We start from the raw sequence: 15025 nt of genomic DNA, 5'->3' as shown, positions 1-15025 counted from the left end.
AATATCGGAGTGTTTATTTTTGGGGTTTTCCCAAAGGAAGAGTACTCCTGTAAACACTCCTCCCCAACCCAACCCCGCCCCCAAGACGTCTAACACTGTTTCTCTCATAGAGTCTTTGTTAGTTCCTTAGCTTTCTTGCCTACTTTTGATGTTTTGAAGCTTTTTTGAGATGAAGTCTCACTCTGTCACCCAGGCTGGGGTACAGTGGCACGATCTTGGCTCACTGCAGCCTCCGCCTCCTGGAGTCAAGCAAATCTCCTGCCTCAGTGTCCCGAGTAGCTGGGATTACAGGTGTCCACCACCATGCCCAGATAATTTTTGTGTTTTTAGTAGAGACAGGGTTTTTCCATTTTGGCCAGGCTGGTCTCGAACTCCTGACCTCAGGTGATTCACCCACCTTGGCCTCCCCAAAGTGTTGGGATTACAGGCGTGAGCCACCGCGCCTGGGTCCTACTTTTGAATTTAATATCACAAAGCACTTTAGCACATTTTAAAAGCTGCTGTGAAGGGCTAGATGAATTAAGATTTCTGTGACTTGCCCTCCTTCTTAGAATACTCAGCCTCATCATGGTTTTTTTCTGTTTGGTTGGCTGGTTATTTGGTTAGTTGGGGGAAGGAGAAAGGAGACCTGAAGTGTGTCCTGCACCCTTTGTGAGTTTGGATTCAGTTCCGCAGATTTTACTGAGTACGCTTAAATGCAGGATGCCTGGCCACAAGCTTCCACAGATGCCTTAAGTAGGGCTTGGGGAAATTTGCTGCCTCATCTCTTCTGCAGGCAGGTTCTCATGTGGCCCATATTCTATCTGATCTCTGAGCCCTTGCACTGACTTTTCCCTCTGCCCAGGAATCCTACCTAACTCCTTATTTCCTTTTGTTCTTCTGTGGATCATGATTGCTCTTTACACGTCAATTGCCTGATCACATCTATCCCAGTTCCCTAAACACAGGGGTGCCCGGAAAGTGTTCAGAAACTACTGATTGAATGAACTAAGGTGAATAGAGGGAACAATTATAGCTCAAGGGCCATGAGCAGTATGTAAAGATCACTGGGGATACAAACGAGGAAAAGATGCCTGGTTTGGGAAGCTTGGGACAGCCTTCATGGTAGAAGTAATGGATGATGTGGTCTTGAAGGATGGATGGAATTTCCACTTAGCCAGGCAGGGAACAGCATTTATGGTGTAGGGAATTACAGGAACAAAAGCAAAGTGATAGGAAAATTCTAAGTGAGTCTACAAAACATTATGCCATGTGGGTAAAACTTGAGACGGATATATAATGAAACCAAAGAGGTGCTACTTTATGGAATTTTGAATGGCAGATTATGCATTTGTAAAGCAGTGGGGAGCCATCAATAGTTTTTTATTTAATTTATGAAGCAGTGGGGAGCCATTGATCATTTTGGACAGCGTAGTGACGTGACAGAGCCTGTTTCTAAGATGCTTAATCAAACAGCTGTGTATGGTGAATAGAAGGGAGAGCCTGAAAGGGGTTAGTTCAAAAGGAGCCGAGCATTTGTACAGAAGACGTGGCATGAGTCAGTAGGGTGGCTTCTGTCTTCTTTTATCATGTAATCATTGATACGTGTGATATATACATAACCTCCAAAGCATGACAATAAAATGAACAGCCATAAAGCTACCACTCTACTTAAAAAAATAAACATGGCCAGTGCTGGTGAAGGCCCTGCTGTCTCTCCCAGATTAAATCCCATCCTACCGCCAGTACTCAGAAGTAACCATCATCCTAGCTTCTTGTTAGTCTGCCCCTTGCCCTCTTTATATTTTTAATATATATGGATATATTCCTAAGAAATGGATTTAGTTTGGCTTATTTCTGACCTTTATATGATTTTGTTTTATATAATATATAATTCTTCAACTGCTTTTTTATACTTAACATTATGCTCCTAAGGTTCACACATCTTGCTGGGTGTGGTGGTGCACGCCTGTAATCTCAGCATTTTGGGAGGCCAAGGCGGGCGGATCATTTGTGGTCAGGAGTTTGAGACCAGCCCGACCAACATGCTGAAACCCCATCTTGACTAAAATACAAAAATTAGCCAGGTGTGATGGTGTGCACCTGTAATCTCAGCTACTCGGGAGGCTGAGACAGGAAAATCACTTGAACCCAGGAGGTGAAGGTTGCAGTGAGCTGAGATTGAGCCACTGCATTCCAGCCTGGATGACTGAGCAAGACTCCCTCTCAAAAAAAAAATAAAAATAAAAATAGGATTCACACATTTTGATGCATGTACCTGTAGGTCATTCATATTCACTGCTGTAATAGATCACAATTTATTTCCCAATTCTCTTGTTAATGAATATTTGAGTTCTCTTTCTTTTCTTTTCTTTTTCTTCCTTTCTTTTCTTTCCTTTCTTTTTTCTTGCTTTTCCTTTCCTTTTCCCTTCTGCCTTGCCTTGCCTTTTGTTTCCTTTGTTTTTTAAGAGCAATGCGGCCATGAGCATTTTTTGTGTATCTCCTAGGGCATATAGAAAGAGTCACTCTAGAATATAAACTTAGGAGTAGGGGCTCTGGGTCATAGGGGAACACATTCAGCCTTACAAGACAATGTCAATTGTTTTCCTAAGTGGTTTTATCAATTTATTATCTTGCCCACCATACGTAAATTTTTATTTCTCCATATCTTTGCTAATCTTGATACAGAAGCTAATTATTTTTAAAGGTATGTCTCAGTCTGGATTTGAAACCTCTTAGTATCAACAGGAAGAAATGTTTTGTATCAATTACGATGGGGAAATCTTTTTCAAGATCTATTTGGGGCAAAGTGCTTCCATCCGTTCCTGCTCTCCAAGCTTTCAAGCCCTCCCCAGGGGTTAAATAGGAAATACATGTTTGTTGGCCTCCTCACAGTCCAACATGACATTTTTGGGTGCCATCTATTCTGCTGTAATAGAACTAAATCATCCATCAATGTCCCAGTCCATCCCCTTTTTTCATTTTTGTGTGAGTGAATTTATTCTAGAAGTTATTTTCAAATTACATGTGTCAGTTTGATGAGCTTGTGCTTTTCCGTGTTGTTCCAAGATTTATATGGGATAGTTTCAAAGAGGAGCATGATTAAGAAAAGGGCTTTTTGCTGTATCAGCGTAATACAGAAGATAATGTTGTCATGCCTGAGGCTGTCCTCGGACACTCGAAGAAGTTAGCCAAGGAAAGACCAGCTGTCATGTTTCATTTCTCTCTGCCTTACCCCTACATGTGTTTTATCTGCAAGCTACGCATTTTATTGTCCTTTATCTTAAATATACCAAAAATACTTAACCCAGGAGGTTAGCCAGATTATAGTGGGCTTGAGGCAAGGCAAGTAAGCATACATAGCTTCAGGTGAAAGAAATTCACCTTTTTGCAATAAAGCTGGGTCCTGAATTCCACTGAGACCCCAGGATTTTTTTTTTTCATCCTTATAGTCTGAGCTGCTTCAAGCATTGGCAGAAAAGAGCACATGAAAAATAATGTAATTGTGGAGAAACTGCTCAGGGGTACTCAAATTTATAATTCACAGCAAGCAGCCAAAGGATTGATGATTAAGATGTATCATTATAAAAGTTCTAGAAATGCATGTGCTGGGTCTGAAAGGAGGATAGCAAATGTGTCCTTAAATTCTTTCTTTTCTCTCAATCCCTTCCTCTCCGCACCCATCCCCTCTCCCTGTCAAAATGACTGTCTAGGGGACAATTTTACTTGCGTGCATTGGAAATAAAGCTTGAAGCTCTGGTTGACTTCCTAAAGCTTGAGGAAATTCAAGGAAGGACAATAGTTTTGCAGCTTGTCTTTGGGTTTCCTGCAATTAAAAAATGCTGAGTAAATGTTTGTTCTATGAATATAAGTGTAGGAACATCTGTAATTAATACTTTCAGATGGCATCTTTTGAAACACAGTAAGAGTAAAGTGCTAGAAGGCTAAATGTGGACAGGGTTTCTGCAGAGGCATTGTCTCAGAAGCTTTAATAAGCTAAGGAAATCTGGTCTTGAGTGGCCAGCCCCTACCTAGAGCTCACTGCTCAGTAGATGTGAACATGGATGGTGGTGGTACAGGCATCGGGTGATTGATTGTAAGACAGAGGTGGATTTCTTTTTTTCTTTTCTTTTCTTTTTTTTTTTTTTTTTGAGACAGAGTCTCGCTCTGTTGCCCAGGCTGGAGTACAGTGGCATAATCTCGGCTCCCCGCAACCTCTGCCTCCTGGGTTCAAATGATTCTCCTGCCACAGCCTCCCAAGTAGCTGGGATTACAGGCACCCACCACCATGCCCAGCTAATTTTTGTATTTTTAGTAGGGATGGGGTTTCACAATGTTGGCCAGGCTGGTCTTGAACTCCTGACCTCAAGTGATCTACCTGCCTCGGCCTCCCAAAGCGCTAGGATTATACGTGTGAGCCACTGTGCTAGGCCCAGAGGTAGATTTCTGTTCAGTGCTTCTACGGATATCACATACCTTTTTAGACATCTCTTTCTGATGAATTTCAGCGTTTCCTCAGTGGAAATGCTTGAGAATTCGATGACATTTCCTCCTGGTTTACACAGTGATTGGACGATAAAAGTCTTCTATAAAACTCGTTCCTGCCTTCCTTCCCCACCACCAGATCACTTTAGACACAAGATATTATCTTTATAAAGCTTATCATTGTGAATGTTCTTGCAGGGAGTATCAACCTCCATTTCCCCCACCCATTCTGACAACCAGCCTATTGGTTTCTGCTGTTAAGAAAAAATTCTTTTTTTTTTTTTTTAGAGACAGAGTCTGGCTCTATCGCCCAGGCTGCAGTGCAGTGGCGCAATCTCGGCTCACTGCAACCTCTGCCTTTCATGTTCAAGTGATTCTCCCACTTCAGCCTCCCGAGTAGCTGGGATTACAGGCATGCACCATCATGCTGAGCTCATTTTTTTGTGTTTTAGTGGAGACAGGGTTTCTACTGTTGCCTAGGCTGGTCTTGAACTCCAGAGCTCAAGCGATCCTCCCGCCTCACCCTCCCAAACTTCTGGGTTTACAGGCATGAGCCACCGCACGCCTGGCCAGAAAAAACCTCATGCTGTTACATTTTAGTAAACACGAGCCACATCTCAGTCAGTTATGGTCACAGAGAGCACTGGCCCAATATTGGACCTTAGTTTGCAGGCCTGCGCTGTCTCCTTTCCTCATCAATCCCTGGTGGAAACTGAGACACCAGTGCAGGCTGAAGTGTCTCTGAAGAAACTTGACAATTCTAAGACCTTAGGAAGAGGACCTTGTGTCAGAATGAGGGGGACTTTCTGCTGGGCCTCCCTTGCATGCCCTCTGTCTGGGGCCTTGGGTCTGCTCTGAGGATTCTTGTCGCCAAACATAGATTTTGCAGGCTATGTTAGCTAATCCCCAAGCTTCTTTCGGGATGTTGTTGCAGCTGCACTTGGGGGCTTGTTATCTGGCTTGCCTCTGCAAGGGACACTGCTCAGCTGACCTTGTCCCTCTTTAGCCTGAGTCATGGCTAATTGGTCAGCTGCCTTAGGTATCTCAGAGCCTGCGAATTGGCTCACTCAGCAGCCACGTGGCTTGTGACCTGCAGCATGTCTGACTGAAGGTCTAACTATCCTAATTTGATCCCCCAGCACCTCTCGGTCTCCAAGGGATTGCCTGCCAAAAGCTGCTTTTAGCAGTTTAGAAAAGATGATTTCAGAATCTGCTTCCCTTACTCCCCCTCACCCAACCTTTCCCCACCGTTTCCTAAACCAGTTCCTAGGTGGAGCTAAAATTAAGAAAGAGCTATTAATATCAACTCCTTAAAATGAAAAATAAGCTTTGAGAAACTACTTATGGTTAAAATAGAGTTCTACTCTTAAGCTGGGTAACGTATAAAAAATTGAGGAAATCAAATAAGTAAAAAGAATAGAATAAAAATGACATGCATTCTCACCACCCAGAAATAAGTGTTGTTAGCATTTTGGTGATAATTTTTAGGGTTTTTTTTTTTTCCTCTGCCTATTTGTATCTGCATGTGTATGTGTGTACATGTGTGTGTTCGGTTATATTTTTGTTTTGCAAAAATAGGGTGCATCGTTTTATATACCCTGCTTTTTTTTCACGGAATGGAAAATTTTGCATAAATATTTTGCTATGTTTTTGAATACCCTTCCACACATCATTTTAATGGCCACGTCTGAAAGTAGCTACACTGTGGGTTAATTTCACTAGTCTCTGATTTTCAGACATGTGTTTCCAGTTTTTTGTTGTTGTTCACATAAAGAGCTCTACCATGAACTCTGTGGCAACAGAATCTTTGCACATATCTCTGATTGTTTCTTTAGAATAAACCCCCACAAGGGAGAACTGTAGGGCCACGTGGTATGTACATTCTTAAGACTCCTTCGGCCTGTCCTTCCAGAACCGTTGAATTTATTGGCCCTCAAGCTAGCAGTAGTTGTAGAGTATGTCCATTTCCCCAAGCCTTTGCCATTATTCCAAATATGAATCTTGTACCAATCTTTCAACAGATGAAAGCGGTCACTCATTGTTTTGCAATTATTCGATTGCTAGTGGTGTCAAACGTTTCTTTTCTCTTATGTCTGTTGGCCATTGATATCAAGTCCCTTGTAAACTGCCTCTCCTTTGCCAAGCTTCTAAGGCACAACAAAAGCTCAGCTTTAATTAAACTCATTCAGAATCCTAAGCCCTATAAAGCCTTTCATAAAACAGAGGACTCCAAAGCACAGGGGTTTTTCTTAACACCATTTATCTCCTCTAAGCGAGGATGGAAGAAGGATCCAAGGACTGAAGGCTAGTAGACAACTCCCAAGCCAACATCCGACATGCCCTTCAGCCAGTAGAGGTAGCTGTTGCATCAACTAGCTCCCCAGCCTTATCTGTGAGTTCAGCCTTTAAGACAGAAAATAAATCAGTGCATGCAGTATTTTTAACAATATTTATTTTAAAAAAAAAACCTCATGATTTTGTGGTTTTTAAAAAAACTGCTTATTTTGTGCCCTCTTATGTTTGAATATAAAGCTCTCTGTGAATATTAGTAAGAACCACTATATGAAATTTATTATTAATCATCTATTTTTAGGCATGAAGCTTTGCTGTATTATGTTTTAGCAGCAGAAACTGGAATTGAAGTGTCACAGACAAATTTAGCACACATCTGTGAGGAGAGGCCAGTAAGTAAAATGTATTCTTCTCAGAGTAGAAGCTCTGAGGTTAAGGATAATGAATTGGGTTTTATGGAGGCAACCTTGATCGCTTGGCCGAAATATTAATGAATTAACTTTTTCTTCCCTTTACCCCTTAGGACCTGGCCAGGAGATACTTGGGTGTTAACTGTGTTTGGAGATACTATAATTTCTCTGTTTTTCAAATCGATGCGCCTTCCTTTGGTATGTATAGAAAAACAGGTGCATAATTGAAGCATTAGACGTTTTTCATCTTTAGTAACAGGGAATTTCTGACAGCTTTGTGTGAAGTGAGGTATTTCTAAATAATTAGAAAAGAACATGAAAAATCTCTGCTATTAAGATCGCTGAACTCTGCTCTCAGCCTCACACAATGCACTGCTCCTCGCCGATTGTCCCATGGAGTGCTTGGACCCAACATCTCTTATTTTTTATTTTTATGTTTTGAGACAGTCTCGCTCTGTTCCCCAGGCTGGAGTGCAGTGGCATGATATGGGCTCAGTGCAACCTCCACCTCCCAGGTTCAGGTGATTCTCCTGCCCGAGCCTCCCGAGTAGCTGGGATTTCAGGCGCACACGACCACGCCCAGCTAATTTTTGTATTTTTAAGTAGACACAGGGTTTCACCATGTTGGCCAGGCTCGTCTCAAACTCCTGACCTCAGGTGATCCACCCGCCTTGGCCTCCCAAAATGCTGGGATTACAGGTATGAGCCACTGCACCTGGCCCCCGACATTTCTTCTGAGTCAATGAAAATGTAAAAGAGAACGCTATTACGGAGTGATTCTCTGGGCCAGTCATTTGTGTGGATTCCTCTGCTCTGCTCTGCATGGTAGGGGACTGGCCTCCAGGAATTACAGTTCCTAGACTCCTCTACCCACGGGCTTCTGATTCCTTTCAGGCAGTAAGAGGCACTGGCAGAAGATTGCAGGATGGGAAAAGAAGCCCAAGTACTTCTCCCCTTCTCTCTCTGCTTTGAACTGTGTCTCTGGCAGGGGCTACGTTTCCACGGTTCCAGCCCCTGCCTGGCAGCTCCACCCTCTTTGATCTCAGCACCAGGCTCTGGGTCTCTGGTAACATTACAGGCACCCTGTGGCCCCCACGTCCTGGGGATAATAGTAGCCTTCTCACTGCTGATCTCAGCTGCCTATTGTTTTCCATTTGCCTTTTCAGCTCTCCCAACACCCTAGTAACTGCTTCCCCATGATGAAATTCCTCTTTTGAACCAGCTGAAATGGATTCTGTTTTCCTTCTTGGACATTGACTAATATATATCCTCTTTTTTTTTTTTTTTTTTTTTTTTGAGATGGAGTCTTGCTCTGTTGCCCAGGCTGAAGTGCAATGGCGCTATCTCGGCTCACTGCAACCTCTGCCTCTCAGGTTCAAGCGATTCTCCCCTCAGCCTCCTGGGTACATGGGATTACAGGAATGCACCACCACACCTGGCTAATTGCTGTGTTTTTTAGTAGAGATGGGGTTTCACCATGTTAGCCAGGCTGGTCTTGAACTCCTGACCTCCAGTGATCTGCCCACCTCAGCCTCTGAAAATGCTGGGATTACAGGTGTGAGCTACGGCACCCAGCCGATACATACACTCTTAAACATAAGTTTTTCTTCAGAGGAAAAATAAAATACATGGCTAAAGCAAAGAATTACCAACAACAGACATCAAAGATGAACAGCAAAATGTCAGATGTGAGGTGAAGCACCTAGAGCAACCTTGGCTGATTGGGCAGCAAAGTCGTAGACTGAGATGTGCAGAGCTATTCAGGAGAGCTACCTGGCCAAAGAAGAAACTGTCTAGGGGCCAGGTGCGGTGGCTCACGCCTGTAATCCCAGCACCTTGGGAGGCTGAGGTGGGAGGATTGCTTGAATCCAGGAGTTCAAGACCAGCCAGGACAACGTGGTGAAACCCCATCTCTATAAAAAAAAAAAATACAAAAATTAGCCAGGTGTGGTGGCATACTCCTATAATCCCAACTACTTGGGAGGCTGAGGTGGAAGGATCACTTGAGCTCAGGAAGTCAAGGCTACAGTGAGCCCTGATCTCACCACTGTACTCCAGCCTGGATGGTGGAGACCCTATCACAAAAAATTTAGAAAAAAAGGAAAGCAAAATATGTCTAGATATAGGGATGCTCTGGGTAAAAAGCCTTTTTGCTTGTTTCTCTCTTGACATATCAGGGAAATATAAAGATGTTCTTCAGATACTAATAGGAAAACCTTTCATTCATGTGAATGGGCCAATTAATCTAAAATGTTGGTGTGAAAAAAAAAAAAAAAACACTTGACAAATGGATCTGTGCTTTATTTCCTGCAGCATATTTGAAGATGGGAGACCTTTACTACTATGGCCACCAAAACCAGTCACAGGACCTGGAGTTGTCTGTGCAGATGTACGCCCAAGCCGCCCTGGATGGAGACTCCCAGGTAAACAGCAGCCACAATAAAAACCAGCTCTTGGCCAGGCACAGTGGCTCATGCCTATAATCCCAGCACTTTGGGAGGCCGACAGGGGTGGGTGGCTTGAGGTCAGGAATTTGGGACCAGCCTGAGCAACATGGCAAAACCCCGTCTCTACAAAAATAAAAAAAATTAACTGGATGTGGTGATGCTCCCTTGTACTCCCAGCTACTTGGGAGACTGAGGCAGGAGGATTGCTTGAGCCTGGCAAGTCAAAGCTGCAGCAAGCCGCCGTGATCACACCATTGCACTCCAGCCTGGGTGAAAGAGCGAGCCCCTGTCTCAGAAAAAAACCCAGTTCTTGGTGACATCCATTTGTGAACTTGCAAAACCAGAATTCTTCCTAACAGTCCTTTATGTGTGCATACACTGCACCATTTACAAAGCCATTGTTCATCCATTTTCACACGCCCATCAAACAACTCTATGAGGACACTAACCATAAGGGTGAGCCTTTATTAAACACCTACTGTGCCCCTGTGCCATTCTCACATAATCCCTTGGGAGTGGAGATTATTATACCCTATTTATAGTCAAAGGTAATGAATTGGGAGGCTGAGGCAGGAGAATGGCGTGAACCCAGGAGATGGAGCTTGCAGTGAGCCGAGATCGTGCCACTGCACTCCAACCTGGGCGACAGAGCGAGACTCCGTCTCAGGAAAAAAAAAAAAAAGAGAGAAAAAGGTAATGAATTGTTCAAGGCCAAGTAATCAGATGGTAAGCAAAGCGCCCAGCTCCTAAAACTGGATCTTTGGCTCCAAACATCAAAGACATAAAAGGGTATTTCTACCAAATTACATCAAACTCACTCACCAGGTAGAAACTCAAGAAATTAGAAGTGCGTCCACAATAGGAAGCGGTTTGCTTGTACTGTTGGGCTGTGCTTCAGTGACAGAGTTTTTCCATAAATGATTTTTTTGTAAACTTCTTATTTGAAAATAATGTTAGATTTACAGAAATGTTGCAAAAATAAGTGAGAGTTCTGTATACCCTTTATTCGACTTCCCCTAATGTTCACATCTGACATAACCGCAATGCCATTGTCAAACTAAGATATTAATGTTGGGACAGTATTATTAACTACACTTCAGACTTCATGTAGATTTCACCAATTTTTCCACTAATATCCTTCTTCTGTTCCAGAATTCAATCCAGGATCCCACATTAGATTGAGTTGTATATTTCTTTCCAATCTTCTCCAATCTATTACAGTTCCTCAGTCTTTTCTCCTCTTCATGACCCTTGATACTTGAAGAATGCTTGTTAGGTAGCTTGTAGAATGTCTGTTGATTTGGGTCTGTCTTCTGTTTTCTCTTGAGTAGATTGAGGTTATATATTTTGGGCAGGAATTTTGCCTGTTATGATTATTACCATGCTGTTCCAATGATGATTCTCAATTTCCCTTATTCCCTCTACATTTGCTACTTGGAATCCTCTTGTGAGGAGCTCAGAATCATTTTCATGATGGAGGTTTAGATAGTTGTTACCCTCTGCTGCAACGGATTTCTCGTGTTGTGCTTTACAGTCTGACCACAAAACAAAAATTGGAAACTCATCCCTGTATCAATCTTTGGTGGGATTTCTTTGTTGTTGCTGTTTTGTGGGGTTTTTTGAGACAGGGTCTCACTCTGTAACCCAGGCTGGAATGCAGTGGCACAATCTCAGCTCACTGCAGCCTTGATCCCCCAGGCTCAAGCGATCCTCCTACCTCAGCCTCCTAAGTAGGTGGGACTACAAATGCATGTCCGGCTAATTTTTTGTAGAGATGGGGTTTTGCCATGTTGCCCAGGCTGGGCTTGAACTCCTGGGCTCAAGTGATCTGCCCACCTTGGCCTCCCCAGGTGCTGGGATTACAGGCATGAGCCACTGTGCCTGGCCAACCTTTTTTTTTTAAGTGGAGGTACAACATCACAGTGGTCATGTACCTGGGTTAAAATCCCACATCTCTCTCACTCCATAGCTCTTTGTCCCTGACGAGTCACTAAATCTCTGAATCTCTGTTTGCTCATGTGTAAATGGGAGTAATAAGAGCATCTGCCTCATAGGTCGTGAGGATTAAATGAGATGTTCAGTGTAAAGCTCTAAGCCCAATGCCAAGTACACTCAGTGGACATGATGTATTCTGTTATCATTTCCTCTGAAAAGAAGGAGTTGCTGCTAAAGTCATTTGCTATAGAAATAAACTCCCTTAGGTCATATTTCCTGTCACTTAAAATTGGGCCTGGATTTTTTTTTTTCAATTTTAATTTTTACTTTTTGGAAAGCCAATGTTACAAAAACAATGAAGGATGTTTTTTCAAGAAAAATAAACCAAAGAATGCACAGATAATTCTATGGCAGGGGTTTTACTCCTTTATGTCTTCATGTTTCCTTGCAGTCCCTGCCCGCAAGCAAATGCATCTGTCATGTTATCTATAGTGTGCCTGTCACTTTTTTTTTTTTTTTTTTTGAGACGAAGTCTTGCTCTGTTGCCAGGCTGGAGTGCAGTGGCACAATCTTGGCTTACTGCAACCTCTGCATCCCAGGTTCAAGCGATTCTCCTGCTTCGGTGTCCCGAGTAGCTGGGACTACAGGCATGTGCCACCACACCCAGCTAATTTTTGTATTTTTAGTAGAGACGGGGTTTCACCATGTTGGGCAGGATGGTCTCGATCTCTGACCTCGTGATTCGCCCACCTTGGCCTCCCAAAGTGCTAGGATTAGAGGCAAGAGCCACTGTACCTGGCCACCTGTCACTTTTAAAATCTGTCTTATCGGCCGGGCGCGGTGGCTCAAGCCTGTAATCCCAGCACTTTGGGAGGCCGAGACGGGCGGATCACGAGGTCAGGAGATTGAGACCATCCTGGCTAACACGGTGAAACCCCGTCTCTACTAAAAAATACAAAAAACTAGCTGGGCGAGGTGGCGGGCGCCTGTAGTCCCAGCTACTCGGGAGGCTGAGGCAGGAGAATGGCGTAAACCCAGGAGGCGGAGCTTGCAGTGAGCTGAGATCCGGCCACTGCACTCCAGCCTGGGCGGCAGAGCGAGACTCTGTCTCAAAAAAAAAAAAAAAAAAAAAAATCTGTCTTATCATTCATTGTAGGACTGTGTGCGTTTTATTACATAGTCTCTAATTATTACCTCTAATAGCTGCCCCATATTCTGTTGAACTGATTCATTATAATTTCTTAAGCTTTACCTTATTGGTGGATGCTTATACTTTTGTTTACTAACTTATTCATTGATTCGACACATACTTATCTAGTCCTACCATGTCTTAGACAATGATTAGTGTTGAGGACATAAGATAAAAAGATAGATCATACTCTTGCCTGTATGGGATTTATAGTCTACCAAGGAAGACTTGGAGGTGGTTTCCTCTTGTGTTGGAATTATAGCTAGTGCTACAATGAATATTTTTATATTTCCGCCTTTTCTCTTAGTTTGAACACTTTCCTTATAATCTGAGAAATACTATTAATGAGTCAGACAGTCTAAATGGTTTTATGAGGCCAGGCACAGTGTCTTATACCTGTAATCCCAGTTCTTTGGGAGGCCAAGGCAGGTGGATCTCTTGAGGTCAGCAGTTTGAGACCAGCCTGGCCAACATGGTGAAACCCCATCTCTACTAAAAATACACAAATTAGCTGGGCATGGTGGTGCACACCAGTAGTCCCAGCCACTTGGGAGACTGAGGCAAGAGAATCTCTTGAACTTGGAAGGTGGAGGTTACAGTGAGCCGAGATCACTGCACTCCAGCCTGGGCAACAGAGTGAGACTCCATCTCAAAAAATAAAAGTAAAAATAAAAACATAAATAAATGATTTTATGACTACATGATAGCACGCTGCCATTTTGCTTTCTGAAAGGGCTTTCCATTTAATACCTCACCAATCAGTGGTTAAGTAGAGAAGGATGACTGAAGTCTTACCAGCAACTGGATGCTTTCATGATTTAATTTTGCTAATTGAATAATGATATGTTGATACTTTCTTACTGTTTTTAACATGCATTTACTTAATTACTAGTGATGATGGACACTTTTACATATACTTGTTTATGATAACTTACTTTTCGTATTTTCTTTTCTGTAAATTCTCTATTATTCTTTGCCTGTTTATCTATTGGAATTTTGACACTTTTAAAAATTTTAACTATAATTAGTTCTTTATTTATGTATCTAGTAGATAACGAACCTTAAGCTATTACATTGCATACAACTATTCCCCTACTCTGTTTTCCCACTTATTTTAATCTTGGTATTATTCCATTGATTAGAGACTTTAAAATTGCACAAAGCCTGCCTGGCGCAGTGGCTCAACCCTGTAGTCCCAGCACTTTGGGAGGCCAAGGTGGGCGGATCACCTGAGGTCAGAAGGTCGAGACCAGCCTGGCTGACATGGAGAAACCCCGTCTCTACTAAAAATACAAAAATTAGCCATGCGTGGTAGTGGGCATCTGTAATCCCAGCTACTCAGGAGGCTGAGGCAGGATAATCATTTGAACCCGGGAGGCGGAGGATGCACTGAGCCGAGATCACACCATTGCACTCAAAAAATAAAATAAAATAAAATTCATAAAGCCATTTTTTTCTTTTCTCTTAATACCTCAAATTTTAAGAGTGCCTTCCTTTCAAAGAGTGCAGAAGTAGTCTATTTTCTGCTGTTGTGTGAGTGTGTGTGTGCATCTTAAAGATACTTAACGCTTCATCTATTTAGAGGTTATTTTTGGCACCTTGGGGGAGTTTAAGATTTGAGACTCTGCACCCTGTCCTCTTGTGTTTGACGCCCCAGCTCTTCCACTTTCCAGCTGTGTAACCTTGGGCAAGTTGTTTAACCACTCTGTGCCTCAGTTTCCTCATCTATAAAATAGGGAGGATAATACTGCCTATATCAGTTTATTGTTATGAGGGTTAAATGAATAAATATAAAAAACAGAACAATGCCTTGCATATGGCAGGCACTCAAAATGTGACCTGCTGGTATTTTTATCGTGATTGCTACATATGATGGTTGTGAAAGTCCTGGAGTATGCAACATGGTAAATGATGATTTTCATTTAGATTGTTGTTAGAGGCAACTAAGAGGCAAGGTCAGAGGAAAGATATAAAGCCATTCGATGTGATCATGTCATCAGAGAAGCGCAAATCAAAATCACAGTGAGACACCATCTCACACCAGTCAGAATGGTTATTATTAAAAACTCAAAAAAGAACAGGTGCCGGTGAGGTTGCAAAGAGAAAGAACACTTATGCAGTGTTGGTGGGAGTGTAAATTAGTTCAGCCATTGTGGAAAACACTAGCAATTCCTCAAAGACCTAAAAACAGAACTCCCATTTGACCCAGTAATGAGATTGTATATACCCAAAGGATTATAAATTGTTCTGTTATGCAGACACATGCACATGTATGTTCATTGCAGCAC

The 15025-nt window shown here is 42.6% G+C and overlaps 1 protein-coding gene across 2 annotated transcripts in view; it reads left to right on the top strand.

Moving 5' to 3' along the window:
• The window catches only part of SEL1L3 (SEL1L family member 3), a 117734-nt gene that overhangs the window by 90388 nt on the left and 12321 nt on the right, over nt 1–15025 (top strand). For both annotated transcript variants that reach the window (XM_025385643.1, XM_025385644.1), the window contains exons 18-20: nt 7058–7148; nt 7280–7364; nt 9480–9589. In XM_025385643.1, coding sequence (XP_025241428.1) covers nt 7058–7148; nt 7280–7364; nt 9480–9589 — 286 coding nt within the window. The remainder of the gene's footprint in view (nt 1–7057; nt 7149–7279; nt 7365–9479; nt 9590–15025) is intronic.

This window comes from Theropithecus gelada, chromosome 5, assembly GCF_003255815.1.
Source record: "Theropithecus gelada isolate Dixy chromosome 5, Tgel_1.0, whole genome shotgun sequence".
NCBI lineage: Eukaryota > Metazoa > Chordata > Mammalia > Primates > Cercopithecidae > Theropithecus > Theropithecus gelada.
The sequence above is the reverse complement of the archived record's forward strand: the minus strand, read 5'-3'. Positions and strand labels throughout refer to the sequence as shown.